General features: G+C 35.7%; 3 protein-coding genes and 1 non-coding gene across 5 annotated transcripts in view; 1 reads left to right on the forward strand and 3 right to left on the reverse strand.

The window, feature by feature from the left end:
* LOC133542587 (integrator complex subunit 9-like) overlaps window positions 1-2,339 on the forward strand; it is a 36,492-nt gene extending 34,153 nt beyond the window's left edge. The window contains exons 16-17 of the mRNA XM_061886867.1: window positions 1,352-1,489; window positions 1,564-2,339. Coding sequence (XP_061742851.1) covers window positions 1,352-1,489; window positions 1,564-1,740 — 315 coding nt within the window. The 3' untranslated portion in view covers window positions 1,741-2,339. The remainder of the gene's footprint in view (window positions 1-1,351; window positions 1,490-1,563) is intronic.
* Window positions 2,340-3,302: 963 nt separating this feature from the next.
* LOC133542588 (glutaredoxin-related protein 5, mitochondrial-like) lies at window positions 3,303-13,522 on the reverse strand. Its single transcript, XM_061886868.1, has 2 exons — window positions 13,125-13,522; window positions 3,303-3,645 (listed from the first exon to the last, which is right to left on the reverse strand). Exons 1-2 carry the CDS (start codon window positions 13,420-13,422, stop codon window positions 3,473-3,475), a joined length of 471 nt encoding a protein of 156 aa, XP_061742852.1. The 5' UTR covers window positions 13,423-13,522; the 3' UTR covers window positions 3,303-3,472.
* Window positions 13,523-15,577: 2,055 nt separating this feature from the next.
* On the reverse strand, window positions 15,578-15,858 carry LOC133542627 (small Cajal body-specific RNA 13). Its single transcript, XR_009804200.1, has one exon. It is a non-coding gene; the product is annotated as a small Cajal body-specific RNA 13 (non-coding RNA).
* Window positions 15,859-17,195: 1,337 nt separating this feature from the next.
* LOC133542135 (PRKR-interacting protein 1 homolog) lies at window positions 17,196-22,091 on the reverse strand. 2 transcript variants are annotated; one of them, XR_009804067.1, is made up of 2 exons: window positions 21,189-22,091; window positions 17,196-17,280 (listed from the first exon to the last, which is right to left on the reverse strand). XR_009804067.1 is itself a non-coding variant. In XM_061885993.1 (1 exon), exon 1 carries the CDS (start codon window positions 21,809-21,811, stop codon window positions 21,248-21,250), a length of 564 nt encoding a protein of 187 aa, XP_061741977.1. In that variant the 5' UTR covers window positions 21,812-22,088; the 3' UTR covers window positions 21,049-21,247. The 2 variants fall into 2 exon arrangements, 1 of the variants encoding a protein (XP_061741977.1); XM_061885993.1 differs by lacking the exon at window positions 17,196-17,280 and having other exon boundaries at window positions 21,049-22,088.
* Between the last annotated feature and the right edge of the window lie 832 nt (window positions 22,092-22,923).

The following is a 22,923-nucleotide window of genomic DNA, read 5'->3' on the forward strand; positions in this document are numbered from 1 at the left end:
ATACCCATATATGTATATATATACATATATATACCCATATATGTATATATACATATATATGTATATATATACATATATACACATGTATATATATACATATATATGTATATATATACATATATATACCCATATATGTGTATATATACATATATATGTATATATATATACATATATGTATATATATACATGTATATATGTATATATATACCCATATATGTATACATATATATGTATATATATACATATATGTTTATATATACATATATATGCCCTTTCCCATATTGTGTGTATATATATATATACACACACACATACATATATATATACACATATATATGTATATATATACATATATGTATATATATACACATATATATGTATATATATACATATATGTATATATATACACATATATGTATATATATATACAAACATATATATGTATATATATATACATATATATGTGTATATATATATATACATATATATGTATATATATATGTATATATATATACATATATGTATATATATATATATATATATATTTTAAATTTTCCTGAAGGAATCAATAAAGTACTATCTATACATATGTATGTGTATCTATATATATATATATATATATATATATATATATAGATACACACATATGTAGGTATGTATATATACATATGTATGAATGTACATACGCATGTATGTTTATATATATGTGTATATATACACACATACATACGTGTGTATGTATATACATACGTATACATACATACATACATACCTATATATATACATATATATGCACGCATATAGATATATATGCACGCATATATATATTTATATATATATATATATATATATTTATATATATATATGCATACATATATATATGGTTTTGCATATGATATTGACATGTTGCAATGCAAACAAAAAACTTTTGTCTTCTTGTGTCTCATAATGATTGTGTACGATCGGTAGAGTTCCCCTTAAATTACTTACCCACTTTATAATACTGTATCATCTCTTTCGGACTTACCTGCTGACAGATGCTGCCTTGTGGTTGTTTGAGTCCTGCTTAGTCTTGCTCCTTACTGTTTTGTCACATGCAGGATTCTCACAGGAATGCACCCAAAATGCAACCTTACCTTCTGTATTCTCTTCAGTCTCTGGTCAAATTAACCCTGTTTCAATTCCAGTCATATCGACCGCATTTTATGTCAACTTAGGTCAACCAATTGTTGACATAAACATGTTTTGTAGAATCCTGTGGTTTTTATGCATGTTTTTTTTGTTACTTGACAAAGAAAAGGACTGTCTAAAAATGTGTTTAGTCTTCTAACATCATCATGTGTATGAACAGTCGGTTCCTAAAGCCGCTGCAGCGCCTCCTAGCAAGAAGAGGAAGAGGGTGCTGGAGGAGCCCCCAGCTGGGGCGGGCGCCAAGACCCTTGCTGAGCGGGGTCGTCCCCTGGACGCCTTTCTCGTCACGCTGCAGAAGGTCAGATTCTTTCTTCCGCGCTTGAAGGTGGAGATGACAGAGATATCGGTCATTAACTCTTGTTTTCCTGGCAGCACGGCATCACGGAGGTGAAAGTGGAGGAGACGGCAGAGGGCCACATCCTTCACTTGCAGGCGGAGGACACGCTGATCCAGCTGGAGGAGGACGGCACGCACATCGTGTGCGACAACAACGAGCCGCTGCGTAAGACACTGCGAGACCTGGTGTTGCGCTTTCTGCGGAAGTTGTGATTGGACTTGTTTTTATTATATATAGTGTCAACATTGTATACTTACAGCAGCTTAAAACACTTTTTTAGTGGTATTGAGTATGCGGCACATTCACTAGCTGCACTGACCTCATCTGCAGATTAAATTATTTTTGAAAGGAGCATGGTCAACGAGATTAGCAATATACGGAAAAAGAACATTGACCTTTTTTCTAATTAGGGCCCAAGCAGCGGAGTAAGCTTTGTGACTTTTTCAGTATCATCAATTACAGTTTTTACATTGATTTAGTTAGCAATATGTGATACCACTGATTTGCTTTCCCGTCCGATACAAAGAAAAATTCAGACCGGTATCAGCGATACTGATACTTTTGTGAAAATGTACATAACGTGTTTGTCAATGTTTAAAAAGTGGTGTATTTTCAAAATGACACACCTACCTAAAAAAAAAAAAGGTAAAAATGTAAGTTAAAAGAGCAAAAAAAAAAATTATGTAGTGAGAAAAAGCTGCATTTTTTATACTAAAAATATACAGTTATTAGTCATCTATAACGCACAAGTAGTCTTTAACTTATGACAGCTGTTTTAGCATTTTTTATGAATAAAAAAGTATCAAAATGACTCATTCTTTCTTTACTTTTCATTTTTAGACACATACATACATATATGTACACTTGTGGTATACAGCTATATAAGTAAACATTGATTTACATACATATAAACATGCATATATATATATTATAATACATATATATGTATTTATATATTAATATATATGTAATATATATGTATACATAATATATTTCGATACATATTTATTATAAATATATCAATCAGTTTACTTATATAGCCCTAAATCACTAGTGTCTCAAAGGGCTGCACAAACCACTACCACATCCTCGGTGTATATATATATATATATATGTATATATATACATATGTACGTATACATATATATATATATGTACGTATACATATATATGTATGTATATATGTATACATATATACATATGTATATATATATGTATATATATATACATATGTGTATATATATATATATATATATATATACACATACATATATATATATGTATTAATACATATCCTGTTATGTATCACTGTAATATTTGTCTGTTCTTGAATGGGATTGTGCTAAAAATTTTAATTTTCCTGAAGGAATAAATAAAGTTCTATCCATCTATCAATATATAAATAAATATATATATATATAATTTAGCTACATATATAAATATATTATATAATTTGTTCATATATATAAATTATATATATATAAATATACACTATATTACTACATCATATAGTATATAATAAAACAAATAAATAACTGTCTTTTTTCTATGTTACTATTTAAACAGACATTAGGTATATTTACAAAAAGTATTGGATTGATATCGCCAATACCAGCCCAAAATTTACCCGGTATTAAATCGGGTAAAAAAAAATCAGTGGTATTGCACTGTTTCCTGTAGAGATTAAAGTATATTTTGCTTTCAAGCTACAAGACAGTGTTAGCTTTAAGAAGCGTACTGATATTTCAATATCAACTCTAAGTAGAGAAACAACTGCTCTTACTGATTTAATGTTATTAAATGACAGGTCAGGTTCAGTAAAATAAAAATAGATTTCACCCTCAGCACACATTGTCAGTCAGAAGAGTGATGACATTTTGTCTGGAGAGTGCGATCCAACCTGGTCAAAACGTCCGCTGCTGTGTCGCCACTTTTAAACGTCTTCTACTTGGAGTCTTTGTCGGCGTCCATGAGCGCGGAGCGGATGCCCAGTTTCTTCAGCTCCTCCACCAGGTCGCCGTTCTGGTGCATCTGCAGGAGGATGTCGCAGCCGCCCACGAACTCGCCGTTGAAATACACCTGAGGGATGGTCGGCCAATTGGAGAAGACTTTGACTCCTGTGGGAGGGAGAGGACAAAACGCTATGAAAAGTGGACAAAGTTGTCACAATACCACATTTCTGGGGGTTGATACGGACACCTAATTCTGTGATCGGGGCTGGGCCGTAGAACGATATTAATATACATCGACAAGTAATCGATATCAAAAAAATGAGTTCAAATAAAACACACTTCTAGGATAGCGCCAAGTCGTTAAGTGCACTTTTAGGAGTAAATATACAAAAAATAGCTAAAAAAAATGAGCATGCTGGTATGATAGATCCTGGCATACTTCCAAGATGGCACCAAAAACCATGGATGTTTATAGGTTTAAACATAGATCAGTTTTTGTGTATAATCTTGGATATTCACACAATAATAATAATAAATATATTGTTTTTTGGTGTAGAATCTTATATTTGTGAATGTTTGGACTTTCACTCAACAATAATAATATTATTTATAATAATAATGAATATGATTTTTGGTTTAGAATCTTATAATTGTGAATGCTTGGACATTCACACAATAAAACAATTGTTTTTCGATGTACAATATTAGTGCGGATAATTGGACATTCACACAATAATAATAATAATAAATACATCGTTTTTGGTGTATAATCTTATTTGTGTGGATGCTTGGACATTCACATAATAATAATAATAAAGACATTATTTTTTGGTGTAAAATCTTATTGTGTGAATGCTTGAGCATTCACAAATATAATAACAATGATAAAAATTAAAATTGATTTTTTTTTTATGTGCAATCTTATTTGTGTGGATGCTTGGACATTCACACAATAAAAATAAAAAATGTTTTTTTTTTGGTGTAGAATTTTATATTTGTGAATGCCTAGACATTCACACAATAATAATAGATTGTTTTTTGGTGTACAATATTTTTGTGGATACTTGGACATTCATACAATAGTAATAATAATTTCCCCAAAATTTTTTGGGGTGTATAATCTTATATTTGTGAATGCCTGGATATTCACACAATAATAAGTTGTTTTTTGGTGTACAATCTTATTTGTGTGGATACCTGGACATTCTCACAATAATAATAATAATAATAATAATAATAATAATAACAATAATAAATCGTTTTCGGTGTAGAATCTTATTTGTGTGGATGCTTGGACATTTACACAATAATAATAATAGTATTAAATAGATTGTTTTTTTGGTGTGGAATCTTATATTTGTGAATGTTTGGACTTTCACACAATAATATTATTATTATTGATAATAATGAATATGATTTTTGGTTTAGAATCTTATAATTGTGAATACTTGGACATTCACACAATAAAACAATTGTTTTTTGATGTACAATATTAGTGCGGATAATTGGACATTCACACAATAATAATAATAATACTTTCATTTTTGGTGTATAATCTTATTTGTGTGGATGCTTGGACATTCACACAATAATAAAGAGATTATTTTTTGGTGTGGAATCTTATATTTGTGAATGCCCAAGCATTCACACAATAATAATAATTATGATAAAAATAAAAATGAATTGTTTTTTGATGTGCAATCTTCTTTGTGTGGATGCTTGGACATTCACACAATAATAACAACAAATGTTTTTTTTTTTGGTGTAGAATTTTATATTTGTGAATGCCTGGACATTCACACAATAATAATAAATTGTTTTTTGGTGTACAATATTTGTGTGGATACTTGGACAATCATACAATAGTAATAATAATAAAAAAAAAATGTTTTTAGTGTATAATCTTATATTTGTGAATACCTGGATATTCACACAATAATAAGTTGTTTTTTGGTGTACAATCTTATTTGTGTGGATGCTTTGACATTCACACAATAATAATAATAGCATTAAATAGAAGATTTTTTGGTGTGGAATCTTGTATTTCTGAATACCTGAACATTCACACAATAATAATAAATAGATTATTTTTTTGGGGTGTAGAATCTTATATTTGTGAATGCCTGGACATTAATACAAGTTCTTTTTTGGTGTAGAATCTTATTTGTGGGGATGCTTGGACATTCACACAATAATGCTAATAGTAAATGGATTTTTTTTTTGGTGTAGAATCTTATATTTGAAAATGCCTGGACAGTCACACAATAATAATAATAATAATAGATTGTTTTTTTGGTGTGCAATATTTGTGTGGATACTTTGACATTCACACAATAATAATAAATCGTTTTTGGTGTAGAATCTTATTCGTGTGGATGGTTTGACATTTACACAATAATAATAATAGTATTAAATAGATTATTTTTTTGGTGTGGAATCTTATATTTGTGAACATTTGGACTTTCACACAATAATAATAATAATTATTATTTATAATAATAATAATGAATATGATTTTTGGTTTAGAATCTTATAATTGTGAATGCTTGGACATTCACACAATAAAACAATTGTTTTTTGATGTACAATATTTGTGCGGATAATTGGACATTCACACAATAATAATAATAATACATAATTTTTGGTGTATAATCTTATTTGTGTGGATGCTTGGACATTCACACAATGTGAATTGTGAATTATATTTATATAGCGCTTTTCTCTAGTGACTCAAAGCGCTTTACATAGTGAAACCCAATATCTAAGTTACATTTAAACCAGTGTGGGTGGCACTGGGAGCAGGTGGGTAAAGTGTCTTACCCAAGGGCACAACGGCAATGACTAGGATGGCGGAAGCGGGAATCGAACCTGCAACCCTCAAGTTGCTGGCACGGCCGCTCTACCAACCGAGCTATGCCACCCCAATAATAAAGAGATTATTTTTTGGTGTAGAATCTTATATTTGTGAATGCCCAAGCATTCACACAATAATAATAATGATAAAAAATGGATTGTTTTTTGATGTGCAATCTTATTTGTGTGGATGCTTGGACATTCACGCAATAATAATATTAAATGTTTTTTTTGTTTTTTTTTGGTGTAGAATCTTATATTTGTGAATGCCTAGACATTCACACAATAACAATAGATTGTTTTTTAGGGTACAATATTTGTGTGGATACTTGGACATTCATACAATAATAATAACAATAATAATAATAAAAATTGTTTTTGCTGTAGAATCTCATATTTGTGAATGCCTGGATATTCACACAATAATAAGTTGTTTTTTGGTGTACAATCTTATTTGTGTGGATACTTGGACATTCTCACAATAATAGCAATAATAAATCGTTTTTGGTGTAGAAACTTATTTGTGTGGATGCTTTGACATTCACACAATAATAATAATAGTATTAAAAAGAAGATTTTTTGGTGTGGAATCTTGTATTTCTGAATACCTGAACATTCACACAATAATAATAAATATATTATTTTGTTGGGGTGTAGAATCTTATATTTGTGAATGCCTGGACATTAACACAAGTTCTTTTTTGGTGTAGAATCTTATTTGTGGGGATCCTTGGACATTCACACAATAATACTAATAGTAAATAGATTATTTTTTGGGGTGTAGAATCTTATATTTGAGAATGCCTGGACAGTCACACAATAATAACAATAGATTGTTTTTTTGGTGTACAATATTTGTGTGGATACTTTGACATTCACACAATAATAATAAATCGTTTTTGGTGTAGAATCTTATTTGTGTGGATGCTTGGACATTCACACAATAATAATAATACTAATATTAAATAGATATTTTTTTGGGTGTAGAATCTTAAATTTGTGAATACCTGGACATTCAAACAATAATAATAATAATAATAATAATAAACAGATGATTTTTTTTTTTTTTGGTGTAGAAGCTTATATTTGTGAATGCCTGGACAATCACACAATAAGTTGGTTTTTTGGTGTACAATTGTATTTGTGGGGATGTTTGGACATTCACACAATAATACTAATAATAAATATATGATTTTTCTGGGTGTATAATCTTATATTTGAAAATGCCTGGACAGTCACACAATAATAATAATGACAGATTGTTTTTGGTGTACAATATTTGTGTGGATACTTGGACATTCACACAGTAATAATAATAAATCATTTTGGTGTTAAATCTTATTTGTGTGGCTGCTTGGACATTCACACAATAATAATAATAATAATAATTACATTATTGTTTTGGTGTAGAATCCTATATTTGTAAATACCTGGACATTCACATAATAATAATAATAAATAGATGACTTTTTGGTGTATAATTTAATATTTGTGAATGCCTGGACATTCACACAATAAGTTGTTTTTGGGTGTACAATCTTATTTGTGGGGATGTTTGGACAGTCACACAATAACATTAATAATAAATAATTTTTTGGGTGTAGAATCTTATATTTGAGAATGCCTGGACAGTCACACAATGATAATAACAATAATAATGAGTGTAAATGTTGTCTATCTGTGTTGGCCCTGCGATGAGATGGCGACTTGTCCAGGGTGTTCCCTGCCTCCCGCCCGATTGTAGCTGAGATAGGCGCCAGCGCCCCCCGCGACCCCAAAAGGGAATAAGCGGTAGGAAATGGGTGGATGGACAATGATGATAATGATAATAATAGATTGTTTTTTGGTGTACAATATTTGTGTGGATACATGGACATTCACAAAATAAAAATAATAAGTAGATGATTTTTTTGGTGTAGAATTATATAGTTGTGATTGCCTGGATGTTAAATTAAGTTAACTTAACACAATAATAATAATAATAGATTGTTTTTTGGTGTACAATATTTGTGTGGATATTTGGACATTCATTCAACAATAATAATAATAATAATAATACATCGTTTTTGGTGTAGAATCTTATATTTGTGAATAATTGGACATTCACACAATAATAATAATAAATAGATGATTTTTTTTGGTGTAGAATTATATATTTGTGATTGCCTGGAAGTTAAGTTAACTTAACACAATAATATAAATAGATTGTTTTTTGGTGTACAATATTTGTGTGGATACTTGGACATTAATACAACAACAATAATACATTGTTTTTGGTGTAGAATCTTATATTTGTGAATAATTGGACATTCACACAATAATAATAATAAATAGATGATTTTTTTTGGTGTAGAATTATATTTGTGATTGCCTGGAAGTTAAGTTAACTTAACACAATAATATAAATAGATTGTTTTTTGGTGTACAATATTTGTGTGGATACTTGGACATTAATACAACAACAATAATACATTGTTTTTGGTGTAGAATCTTATATTTGTGAATACTTGGACATTCACAAAATAATAATAATAAATAGATGATTTTTTGGTGTAGAATTATATATTTATGATTGCCTGGAAGTTAAGTTAAGATAACTTAACACAATAATTATAATAGATTGTTTTTTGGTGTACAATATTTAAGTGGATGCTTGGACATTCACACAACAATAATAATAATAATACATTGTTTTTGTTGTAGAATCTCATTTGTGTGGCTGCTTAGACATTCACACAATAATAGATAGATTATTTTTGGTTTAGAATGTCATTTGTGAATACCTGGACATTCACACAATAAACATTTTGGCGTACAATCTTATTTGAGTGGATGCTTGGACATTCACACAAATAGTGAACTGTAACCATTTGCAATCTAAAAAAATAAAAAGTGTTCACTTTTATTTTCAATACACTTGTTTTACTTCTGGCCCTAATTTAGCTCCATACTAACAGATCCACGTCCTGTTTACTCTTTTTCGTAAGTCCTGGCCGCACAGCGTGAAGAATGTCAGCTGCCGTGTCACTTGCAGGCAGCACCGCCCGCTGCTACTTGTGCAAAAGCCTGATAAAAGTCACAGCGGGCTGAGCTGGCGTGTGGAGTCACCATGACTAGCAACATTCCTCGCTAGCCTACGACATTATCTCGTCTCAACAAACCCAGAAGACAGTCGTCGGTATCATTCTGTCACTAGAAGCAATTTTAACACAAAGTACAGTTGAATTATCAGTTAAAACATTTAATGCCTTGTTACTAGCGGGGTATATAATATAGCCAAGAGTCGTGGATGCATGGCATTCTGGGTAATTGTCATGTTGCGTTTATAATGTGTTACTGAGCTGATGTTCTACGGTAATGTGTTTGTTATTCTTGTTTGGTGTGGGTTCACAGAGTGTGGCGCATATTAGTAAGAGTGTTAAAGTTGTTTATATCACAACCATCAGTGTGATCTGTATGGCTGTGGAACAAGACCCCATAGTAAAAGCAAAACTAAACTCCTCCGCAAATTTGAAAATGACGACAGTGAGTCATTCGTGACGTCACGAATTTGACCCGGCGGTAAAAGTAAGCATGCCCTTATAAATTTCGGGAGCGGGTTTGACCCGGCCGTAATTCAAGGCAGGGACATATTACATGCCTGGCGGCTATTCAAGGAAATACGGTAAGTAAACTTTGATTGATTGATTATTGGTCGACTTCAAAGTAACACACTTTCCGGTACGGTTTCTTAAATTTTAATTCGGCGAAAGTCTTATCGATCACAAATAAGTGAAGTGAATTATATTCATACAGCGCTTTTCTCCAGTGACTCAAAGCGCTTTTACATAGTGAAACCCAAAATCTAAGTTGCATTCACACCAGTGTGGGTGGCACTGAGAGCAGGTGGGTAAAGTGTCTTGCCCAAGGACACAACGGCGGTGACTAGGATAACGGAGGCGGGGCTCGGACCTGGAATCATACTTGCCAACCTTGAGACCTCCGAATTCGGGAGATGGGGGGGTGAAGTGGTAGCTGGGGAGTATATTATAGCGTCCCGGAAGAGTTAGTGCTGCAAGGGGTTCTGGGTATTTGTTCCGTTGTGTTTATTTTGTGTTACGGTGCGGATGTTCTCCCGAAATGTGTTTGTCATTCTTGTTTGGTGTGGGTTCACAGTGTGGTGAATATTTGCAACAGTGTTAAGGTTGTTTATACGGCCACCCTCGGTGTGACCTGTATGGCTGTTGACCAAATATGCATGCATTCACTTATGTGTATATGTAAAAGCCGCATATATTATGTGACTGTTTGCGTGGACGTGACGACAGGTTGTAGAGGACGCTTAAGGCCCTCAATATTGTTGTCCGGGTGGAAATCGGGAGAAATTCGGGAGAATGGTTGACCCGGGAGATTTTCCGGAGGGGCACTTAAATTTGGGAGTCTCCCGGAAAAATCAGGACGGTTGGCAAGTATGTCCGTAACCGTCAAGTTGCTGGCCAACGGCCCAAATACTACATTTGTTTTCTTTTGTGTTAATTTTTAAGTGAATTAAGTAGCATTTATGACAACCTTTTGGGAGACATAACAGGATAATGCTTACATTTATCAATTGTTTTCAAAACGATTACAAAAAAAGTGGGACCCCATAACATTTACTGTGGGGCCCCATTGTTACGACTTGACGGGTGTCCCTGGGACCCCATTTTTGAAGATTCCTAGCGCCAACACTGAGGAACGTTAAAGCGAATCCGACTTAAAAATGACAACACAAAGCCACATGTGGTTTTTGTGAGACAATTTAGACGAAGGTTTGTGGGACATTTTGGACGAAGGTTTGTGGGACATTTTGGACGAAGGTTTGTGAGACATTTTGGACGAATGTTTGTGAGACATTTTGGACGAATGTTTGTGAGACATTTTGGACAAAGGTTTGTGAGACATTTTGGACGAAGGTTTGTGAGACATTTTAGACGAAGGTTTGTGGGACATTTTGGACGAAAGCTTGTGAGGCATTTTAGACAAAGGTTTGTGAGACATTTTAGACGAAGGTTTGCGAGTCATTTCAGACAAAGGTTTGTGAGACATTTTAGACGAAAGTTTGTGAGACATTATAGACGAAGGTTTGTGAGACATTTTAGACGAAGGTTTAGGAGACATTTTAGATGAAGGTTTGTGAGACATTTTAGACGAAAGTTTGTGAGACATTTTAGACGAAGGTTGTGAGACATTTTAGACGAAGGTTGTGAGACATTTTAGACGAAATTTTGTGAGACATTTTGGACGAATTGGTTTGTGAAACATTTTGGACGAATTGGTTTGTGAGACATTTTAGACGAAAGTTTGTGAGACATTTTAGACGAAAGTTTGTGAGACATTTTAGACGAAATTTTGTGAGACATTTTAGACGAATTGGTTTGTGAAACATTTTGGACGAATTGGTTTGTGAAACATTTTGGACGAATTGGTTTGTGAGACATTTTAGACAAATTGGTTTGTGAGACATTTGTAGACGAAAGTTTGTGAGACATTTTAGACGAAGCTTGTGAAACATTTTAGACGAAGGTTTGTGAGACATTTTAGACGAAGGTTTGTGAGACATTTTAGACGAAGGTTGTGAGACATTTTAGACGAAATTTTGTGAGACATTTTGGACGAATTGGTTTGTGAAACATTTTGGACGAATTGGTTTGTGAGACATTTTAAACAAATTGGTTTGTGAGACATTTGTAGACGAAAGTTTGTGAGACATTTTAGACAAAGCTTGTGAAACATTTTAGACGAAGGTTTGTGAGACATTTTAGACGAAGGTTTGTGCGACATTTCAGACGAAGGTTTGTGAGACATTGTAGACGAAGGTTTGTGAGACATTTCAGACGAAGGTTTGTGAGACATTTTAGACGAAAGCTTGTGAGACATTTCAGACAAAGGTTTGTGAGACATTTTAGACCGTTTGTGAGACATTTTAGACGAAAGTTTGTGAGACATTATAGACGAAGGTTTGTGAGACATTATAGACGAAGGTTTGTGAGACATTATAGACGAAGGTTTGAGACCTTTTAGACGAAGGTTTAGGAGATATTTTAGACAAAGGTTTGTGAGACATTTTAGACGAAATTTTGTGAGACATTTTGGACGAATTGGTTTGTGAGACATTTTAGACAAAGGTTTGTGAGACATTTTAGACGAAAGCTTGTGAGGCATTTTAGACAAAGGTTTGTGAGACATTTTAGACGAAGGTTTGCGAGTCATTTCAGACAAAGGTTTGTGAGACATTTTAGACGAAAGTTTGTGAGACATTTTAGACGAAGGTTTAGGAAACATTTTAGACGAAGGTTTGTGAGACATTTTAGACGAAGGTTTGTGAGACATTTTAGACGAAAGTTTGTGAGACATTTTAGACGAAGGTTTGTGAGACATTTTAGACGAAGGTTTGAGACACATTTTAGACGAAGGTTTGTGAGACATTTTAGACGAAGCTTAAGGAGACCTTTTAGACGAAGGTTTGTGAGACATTTGAGACAAAGGTTTGTGAGACATTTTAGACGAAGGTTTGTGAGACATTTTGGACGAATTGGTTTGTGAGACATTTTGGACGAAGCTTGTGAAACATTTTAGACGAAGGTTTGTGAGACATTTCAGACGAAGGTTTGTGAGACATTTCAGACGAAGGTTTGTGAGACATTTTAGACGAAGGTTTGTGAGACATTTTACACCGTTTGTGAGACATTTTAGACGAAGGTTTGTGAGAAATCTTAGACGAAAGTTCGGGAGACATTTTAGACGAAAAGGTCCAAGACGACCGACCGACTGACCTTCTCGAAGTTCTTGGTCGTCGAGCACGTTGTACGCGGCATACTCGTCCACGCCGTGCATCCGGAGGATCTGCACGACAGCGTTACTGAAGCCGCACAATGGCTGCGCGGGTGTCCCCTTCATGAAGACAACCACCTTGTCCTTCTTCACCATGACGTCGACGTCCTTTTGCGCCCCCGCCGCCGCGCACAGAAGCCGGCTAGAGGTTGTCCACCAGCTTCCTTTGGCGTCTACATGCGGGGAATACTGCGCCCCGGACCGTAAACACCGAGCGGTGTATCTTATTAAGCTATTCATGGCGTTTAATACTTGAATGGAAGTTAATTTGGTCTGTTGTTGGACGACACGACCCGAGAGGAACGAGACCGGAAATACACGACGACGTCGGTACGTCTTGAAGAGGCGGGACCTGCATGTTCATTGGCCAGCTGCGCGCGCACACATGCAAATTCGTTTTATGATTGGTTGGAGCAGACGTTCATCTTATTGGAAAAAAAAATTGTGTTTACAGATTTAACTTCAACATACACAAATATTTAGTAAATTGAATAAGGATAGATAAAGTGAATTATACTTGGAAAAATATTGCTTACGGAATATCATAACTTCTGGGGTGGCTAAAGTAAAGCGGGAGTCATTGCTATTATTTTTTTTCTCGTTTTTTTTTTAAATACGCAACCCCCGCGGAAGGAAACAAGATTAACACAAATAAAATACAAACGTATTCAAAAGACTCAATAAAGATACGTCATTTCAATTTAACGTTACGCATTCTTGCTTACGAAACTGCAGAACACCTTCCGGGTGGGCTTGAGTAAAACGGAAGTCATTCCTTGTTGTTCCCCATTTGAAACGTCGTTAAACGAAACCCAGTAAAAACAGCACCTTTTTTTTTTATACAAATACTAAAATATTTTGTAAACTAAATGAAGGTACGAAATGTTGATTATAGTTGGCTAATTGCTTACGAAGCCATATGTGATTATACACAGCATTAGTCTTCGTTCTAATTCACGCCAAAAGTGTTCTATCGGGTTCAGGTCAGGACTCTGTGCAGGCCAGTCAAGTTCATACACACCCGACTCGGTCATCCATGTCTTTATGGACCTTGATTTGTGCACAGGTGCATAGTCATGTTGGAAGAGGAAGGGGCTTGCTCCAAACTGTTCCCACAAGGTTGGGAGCATGGAATTGTCCAAAATGTTTTGGTATCCTGAAAAGGGGCCAAGCTAAACTCCTGAAAAACAACCATCATTTCTCTTCCACCAAATTTCACACTCGGCACAATGCAGTCCGAAATGTACAGTTCTCCTGGCGACCTCCAAACCCAGACTCGTCCTCCATATTGCCAGATGGAAAAGCATGATTCATCACTCCAGAGAAGGTGTCTCCACTTTTACAGAGTCCAGGGGCGACCCATTCCATGAAGCTCTCTTTCGTACCGTACGTGCCCTCTGCTGGTTGTTCAGGGGAGTGTGTAGGTCACATTTATTTGTGCATCTGGTTTTGTGGGAGGAATGTCTCATCGACGCAAAAGCAAAAAAGCGATCCACACATATAAAATCAAGCATATTTATATCCGAAATATATTTATAAATACACATTTATTTAGACAAGGCTTCACGGTGGCAGAGGGGTTAGTGCGTCTGCCTCACAATACGAAGGTCCTGCAGTCCTGGGTTCAAATCCAGGCTCGGGATCTTTCTGTGTGGAGTTTGCATGTCCTTCCCGTGAATGCGTGGGTTCACTCCGGGTACTCCGGCTTCCTCCCACTTCCAAAGACATGCACCTGGGGATAGGTTGATTGGCAACACTAAAAAAAAATTGGCCCTAGTGTGTGAATGTGAGTGTGAATGTTGTCTGTCTATCTGTGTTGGCCCTGCGATGAGGTGGCGATTTGTCCAGGGTGTACCCCGCGTTCCGCCCGATTGTAGCTGAGATAGGCGCCAGCGACCCCAAAACGGAATAAGCGGTAGGAAATGGATGGATGGATGGATTTATTTAGACAAATTTTAGATCTATTTGTATGTCACATTTTTATATTTATACATTTTATTTGTATATATTTTCAAGTCTCAAAAATATGTTTACAAATACGCATTTATACAAATTATTTATTTGTATATCACATTTGTATTTATATATTTATTAATACATGCATATGTATTAATATCATATTTATATATATAGGTTGATGTGAGACAATACTACTTCTTTTAAGGAAACTTGGCCCAAAAAAAAAAATCTAAATTTCTGTTATTTTTTTGACAAAATGAGGTGCTGAGTGCACATTTTTCATATTGGCCATGCATACATAAGCTTAAAGACCTTAGCAGTTTTAAGTCAACATAAAGTTTCATTACCAAAGCGAGTGAGTTGGTGGGGGTTAAAAAAAATGCAAGCATGCGATAATGTGCAAAACTGATTTTTATTCCGAAGAAAACTGAAAAGATTGTTTCTTGGTTAACAGTGCCAGACAGGAAGGTCTCCACCTGCCTCAGCGGTGTCAGTGCCAAGGTTTTCCTCTACCTGCCTCAAGAAAGGTGGCGCCTAGAGAGCGAGGCCGTCACCGCCGTGGGAGGCAGGAGTCGCCTGTCCGAAGAAGATCGCACGTGAAGCTTCTGAGCCTCCAGAAGTCACGCCTTTTCATTCTTCCGCTTTGCTTTTCGCAGACCTTGTTAAAGCCACGAGCAACGGACAAGTGCAAGTGACCCAATTGCAAGGCTGCAAACACACTTTATTGCTTAAAAATCCATCCCGACGCTCACGACAGCTGACTAGTCTTGGGTGTTTACATTTTCGAAAATGAAAGCATGCCGATTTAAAACCCTCAAACATGTTGTTTTCCCCCCTAATTCTAACAGAACAGACTACATTAACCATATTCATTAAATTAAATAACTCATTCAAAAATAAGAAACATATATCCCAAGAAATAGTCATAATTATTGCAGCGATACAGAACGTGCAAAATAACAACATGCATGTGTTGTATATAATAATCCAACTTCGGTAAAAACATTTTTTTTTTTTTTTAATTTTGAGTTTATTAAGCGACACACTTTGTCAAATTATAGTATTTTTTGTTGTTGGTGGTGTTATGAGGTAAATGCAGTGAATGCTGACCAAAAGAGGTTTTAGCATTTATTTAAAAGTATTTCCAAAAGAAATAATAATAACAATATTAATTAACAATTTTCTGTCTAAAGGAATATTTTTGATTACACGTTTTTTTCAAATTGGATTTGAAGTTGAAATAAATACTTATTTTTGGAATAAAATGTACAGAAAGTTGTGTCTTCTGACCCCAATTTTTTTTCAAACATTTATTACTTTTTAAAACACGAGAGGGGTGGGGGATCTTACATAAAACCAAGACATAAATAATAGGTTTTCATCCTTGATTTTAAGTGACGCTGCATAAAATTAAATGTGATAAAAACAATTCTACAACTTGACAAACATTGATTTTTTTTCGACGTTTGTCAAATTATACAACTTTTTGGGTGTTGAAATGTAGTGAGTGAAAAAGTGTTTTTTTACATTACATATAAATGTTACCTTTTAAAAACAACATGCTTGTATTGTAATGCTAATGCTTGTGATCACTTGGAGCCTTGTGATGAGTAACTGAGGCCTCAGTGAGTGTGTGGCACACTCACTAGCTGCATTGACACAGTGGCGCAGTGTCATAATGATCACCCATCTGTCAGATTATATAAGTGTCTGAATTTGACCTGTAAATCCAATATTTTTTGGAATAAAATGTACTGAATGTTGTGTCTTCTGACCAACATTTTTTTTAAAAACATTTATTATTACTTTTTAAAACACGTGGGTGGGGGTCTCTTACATAAAACCAAGACATAAATAATAGATTTTCATCCTTGATTTTAAGTGACGCTGCATAAAAATAAATGTGATGATAAAAATAATTCTACAACTTGACAAACATTGATTTTTTTTCGACGTTTGTCAAATTATAGAACTTTTTTAGTGTTGAAATGTAGTTAGTGAAAAAGTGTTGTTTTACATTGTATATAAATGTTACCTTTTAAAAACAACATGCTTGTATTGTAATGCTGATGCTTGTGATCACTTGGAGCCTTGTGATGAGTAATTGAGGCCTCAGTGAGTGTGTGGCACACTCACTAGCTGCATTGACACAGTGGCGATGTCATAATGATCACCCATCTGTTAGATTATAAAAGTCATTGAATTTGACCTGCAAATACAATTATTTAGAACATATAGTTGCTATACTTTGTTTTTTTTCCACAAACAATTGCGAGGAAAGTTAAACGCGACATGCAAACTCCATTCCTTCACACTTTTTTTTAGCACAAGCGATCACAAGGAAGCGCGTCCTGATAAACACAGCAGTATCGGTCACATGATACTTACCTGAAATGACATGCACTTTATGAAGTTTTTGAATCTTAAATGTATGCTAACTCATCCTATGTTAGCATGCTGCCAAGTGATGCCGGCATTTTAGCCTTTTTTTGTTTGTTGACACCTACAAATCAAGGATTTTGATACTTGGCACCATCTTAACTTCTCCTATATAAGCATGCTAACATCCATTAGCTAGCATTTTTAGCTTATCGTGTTAATTTAAACCTAAAAAAATCATTTTGTTTTGATACATCACCCCATCTTGTACGTATGCTAACTCATACTATGTTAGCATGCCAACTTGTTATGCTAGCATTTCAGCTATTTTGTATTTTTAAACACACGCACGCATGGATTTAGATACTTGGCACCATCCTAGGAGTAAGCCAACGTATATGTTGGCATGCTAATGTTTGTATGCTAAAAATTTTTTGGTAGCATTTCAGCTATTTTGTTTGTTTACACGCACGGATTTCGGTACTTGGGACCATCTTAGGAGAATGTCAACGTATATGTCAGCATGCTAATGTTCGTGTGCTAACGTTAGCATGCTAAACATTTTTTTTGGTGGCATTTCAGCTATTTTGAATGTTTACACTCACGCACGGATTTCGGTACTTGGCACCATCTTAGCAGTATGTCAACGTATATGTCGGCATGCTAATGTTCGTGTGCTAACGTTAGCATGCTAAACATTTTTTGGTAGCATTTCAGCTATTTTGTATGTTAACACACACGCACGCATGGATTTCGGTACTTGGCAACCTCTTAGGAGTATGTCAACGTATATGTTGGCATGCTAATGTTCGTAGGCAAATGTTACCATGCTAAAATTTCATGGTAGCATTTTAGCTAATGTTCATTTAAAACTACAAAAAATCCTGATTTTCTACTTTAAAAAACGCTTTGACACTGCAACGCAAGGCGCCAAACCTTGACCCATCAGGAGCAAGGGCGAAGTGTCTTGTTCAAGGACCCAACGGACGTGACCAGGATGGTAGAAGCTGGGGATCGAACGAGGAACCCTCAGGTTGCTGGCACGGCCACTCTTGTGCCCTTATAAGTATTCCAACTCATACCATGTTTTCATGCTAACATGATATGCTATCAGTTTAGCTAACTGCATGTTTACACCTACACACTGTTAATTTTGATACTTGACACCATCTAAGGAGAATGTCTACATAAATGTTGGCATGTTAATGTTCGTATGCAAACGTTAGCATGCAAAAATTTTATGGTAGCATTTTAGGTAATGTTCGTTTAAAACTAAAAATAAAATCATGTTTTTTGATACCCTGCCCTATCTTGTAAGTATGCCAACTCATACCATATTTTCATGATAATATATTATGCTAGCATTTTAGCTAACTGTGCATGTTTACACCTACACACTGTGGATTTTAATACTTGACACCATCTTAGGAGAATGTCTACGTAAATGTTGGCATGTTAATGTTCGTATGCAAACGTTAGCATGCTAAAATTTTATGGTAGCATTTTAGCTAATGTTCGTTTAAAACTAAAAGTAAAATCATGTTTTTTGATACTCTGCCCTATCCTGTAAGCATGCCAACTCATACCATGTTTTGATGCTAACATATTATGCTAGCATTTTAGCTAACTGTGTATGTTTACACCTACACACCGTGGATTTTGATACTTGACACCATCTAAGGAAAATGTCAACGTAAATGTTAGCATGTTAATGTTTGTAAGCTAATGTTTTATTGAAGCATTTTAGTTAATGTTCATTTAAATCTAAAATAACATGTTTTTGACACTCGGCCACATCTCATAAGTATGCTAACTAATACCATGTTTTCATGCCCGCATTTTAGCTAATTTTGGATGTTTACACCTACACACCATGGATTTTCATACTTGACACCATCTAAGGAAAATGTTAGCATGCTAAAATTCATATGCTAATGTTAGCATACAAACATTTTATGGCAGCATTTTAGCAAAGTGTGCATGTTTACACCTATGCACTGTGGATTTTAATACTTGACACTAAGGAAAATGTTAATATTCGTGTGCTAACGTTAGCATGCTAACATTTTATGGCAGCATTTTAGCTAACTGTGCATGTTTACACCTACACACTGTGGATTTTAATACTTGACATCATCTAAGGAAAATGTTAGCATGTTAATATTCATATGCTAATGTTAACATGCTAACATTTTATGGCAGCATTTTAGCCAACTGTGCATGTTTACACCTACACAACATGGATTTTAATACTTCACACCGTCTAAGGAAAATGTCAACATAAATGTTAGCATGGTAATATTCGTATGCTAATGTTAGCATGCTAACATTTTATGGCAGCATTTTAGCTAACTGTGCATGTTTACACCTACACACCGTGGACTTTAATACTTGACATCATCTAAGGAAAATGTTAGCATGTTAATATTCATATGCTAATGTTAACATGCTAACATTTTATGGCAGCATTTTAGCTAACTGTGCATGTTTACACCAACACACCATGGATTTTAATACTTGACACCATCTAAGGAAAATGTTAATATTCGTATGCTAATGTTAGCATGCTAACATTTTATGGCAGCATTTTAGCTAACTGTGCATGTTTACACCTACACACCGTGGATTTTAATACTTGAGAGCATCTAAGGAAAATGTCAACATAATGTTAGCATGTTAATATTCGTATGCTAACGTTAGCATGCTAAAATTTTATGGCAGCATTTTAGCTAAATGTGCATGTATCCACCTACACGCCACATTCTGGAACCCGCGGCTCGGTTCCGCCGGCGTCACCACGGGCGTGCGCAAAACAGTGCCGGTGTTTTACCGAAATCTGTTACCCATCGGAATTTGTATCTCCAGGGGGCGATGTTCCCATGGCGTTTGTGTGATAGTTAAAGATAGATAGATAGTACTTTATTGATTCCTTCAGGAGAGTTCCTTCAGGAAAATTAAAATTCCAGCAGCAGTGTACAGAGTTGAGATCAATTTAAAAAAAAGTAAAAAGTAAATAATGGGTGTTTAAATGGAAACAAAATAGAGAAATATTACAAAAAGAATAAAAACAATGGGAATAACAATATAACAGTAAAATAAGAATATAACAAGACAACGTAGGCAGTAGTGACCATGTTATGAAAACGTAAGGCAAGGCCAAAGAGGAGAAGAACGCTTGCGTAAATGGCGTAAACTATCCTTAATGCTGCAACGTCAGTTGAAAGAATTTCAGCATTAATAAATGACAAATATTCTTGAAATCAATGACTTACTTTCATTATAGTATGAGTCCATTGTATCAGCTGTTGATTCTCTCTCACACACATACATTTTCCTATATAGAAAAGTGACGTTTCAGCATTACGGATAGTTTACGCCATTTACGCAAGCGTTCTTCTTCTCCTCCTCTTTGGCCTTGCCGTTTAACCATCACACAAACGCCACAGGAACATCGCCCCCTTGAGTTACAAATTCAGATGGGTAAAAGTTGTCGGTACAACACCGGAAAAGCACAAGCGGAAACCAGGGTAAAGCTCATCCGACGCTTTATTAAAAACTGACTAAAGCGCAAGAAAAAGTAGACAAAAAGTCATCAAGTCTTCGTGCCAACAAAAATAGTTGCTTGTGACGAGACGAACTCGCTTGGAAGTTTATATTTACACGAGTACCTTGAAGGCGTTGATGTCCATGACGCCCCGACAAGACACTTTATCCACCCGTCAATGTGTTACTTTTTCCCCATGATGAAGCTCGGAACCTCGGCGTCGTCCTCGGCTTCTTTCTCCTCCTCCTCCTCCTCCTCGCTGCTCGACGAGCTGCTCTTGGCCTCCTCTTGGTCGCCTTTGGAGTCCAGCTTGGCTTTCTTCGCCATCATCTTCTTCAGCTTGAGTTTTTCGCGCTTCTTCCGCCGCTTAGCCGTCCTCTCCTCGGCGTCGGTTCGGTTCTGCTCCACCTTGTCCAGATAAGCTTGTTCTTTGTTGTAGCGGGAGGACATTTTGTCCAAGAAGTCTTGCCTTTGGTACTCCCGGCGCCGGAGGTGGCGGTAGACGTGGAACTCGCCGCTGCCGGCGCCGGCGCTGGAGCCCATCACGTCCCTGACGAACTCCGGGGGAGCCCGCGGGGTCCATTGTTTGTGTCGGTCGGGGATGGGGGCGGGTTTGTCGGGGTTCCGCATGAGCCTGTCCAACTTTAGACGTTGTGCTTCGGCGAGGGTTCTAGCGATGACCAAAGGCTGGCCGCCCTTCCCTCCCGCGTTTGGAGCTTTGTTGTCCTTGTGTTCGTTCGCCGCCATCTTGCCTTCCCTTCCCGTCCTCGTCTCGCTCAGAGCAGGAATGACCACGCCCCCCTACTCCACGGAGCTCATTTGATTGGTCCCTTCTTCTTCTTCAGCTTTTCTTGCAGATTTCTAATGTAGTGCGCCACTTTTCCCCCCATTGGTCGCTGGGGGAAAACGAATGTCTATCTCAGACCTGGGCATCCATCCATTTCTACCGCTTATTCCCTTTGAGGTCGCGGGGGGCGCTGGTGCCTATCTCAGCTACAATCGGGCGGAAGGCGAAGTACACCCTGGACAAGTCGCCACCTCATCGCAGCAGACCTGGACAAAAAAAGTTAAAAGTTAAAGTACCAATGATTGTCACACACATACTAGATGTGGCGAAATTATTCTTTGCATTTGACCTATCACCCTGGATCACACTCCTGGTTGGTGAGGGAAAATATTTGCCAACCTTGAGTCGGGGGTGTGGTTAAGAGGGGAGGAGTATATTTCCAGCTAGTATTTACCAAGTCAAGTATTTCATGTACAGTTGTGATCAAAATTATTCAACCCCCACACAATTTTGTTGTTTTAGCAAGTTGGACCTTTATTCTGTATTTTGTTTATAGTCATATCAAATAAAGATGCATTAAATAGACGAATGCAACTTGAATTACAACATTATATTTTGTAACATACCAAGCAGTGTCATTTCTCTTAATATCTCATTGACAAAATTGTTCAACCCCTTGAAGATCATAACTCTTAAGAACAGAATTTGAATAAGGTATTTTCAATCAGGTGTTGAAAACACCTGTAGATGTGATTACAACCAACCATAACGAGCAACAATTAAACTGATTGAAAAAGACTCCGATCCTCAGCTTCTTGTAGATGGTCAATGGTGTATTTGCAACATGGTGAAGTCCAGGGAGTAGTCAAAGAAGTCAAGAGAGGAGGTCATTTCTCTTCATAAGAAAGGATATGGATATAAGAAAATAGCAAAGAGATTACACATTCCAAGAGACACAGTTGGGAGCATAATTCGCAAGTTTAAAGCTAAAGGCACAGTGGAAACACTACCTGGGTGTGGTGGAAAGAGGATGCTGTGTGCAACTGCTGTCCGGTATTTGAAGCGTACAATG

The sequence above is a fragment of the Nerophis ophidion genome, linkage group LG24 (genome assembly GCF_033978795.1).
Source record: "Nerophis ophidion isolate RoL-2023_Sa linkage group LG24, RoL_Noph_v1.0, whole genome shotgun sequence".
In the NCBI taxonomy this organism is placed as follows: Eukaryota; Metazoa; Chordata; class Actinopteri; order Syngnathiformes; family Syngnathidae; genus Nerophis; species Nerophis ophidion.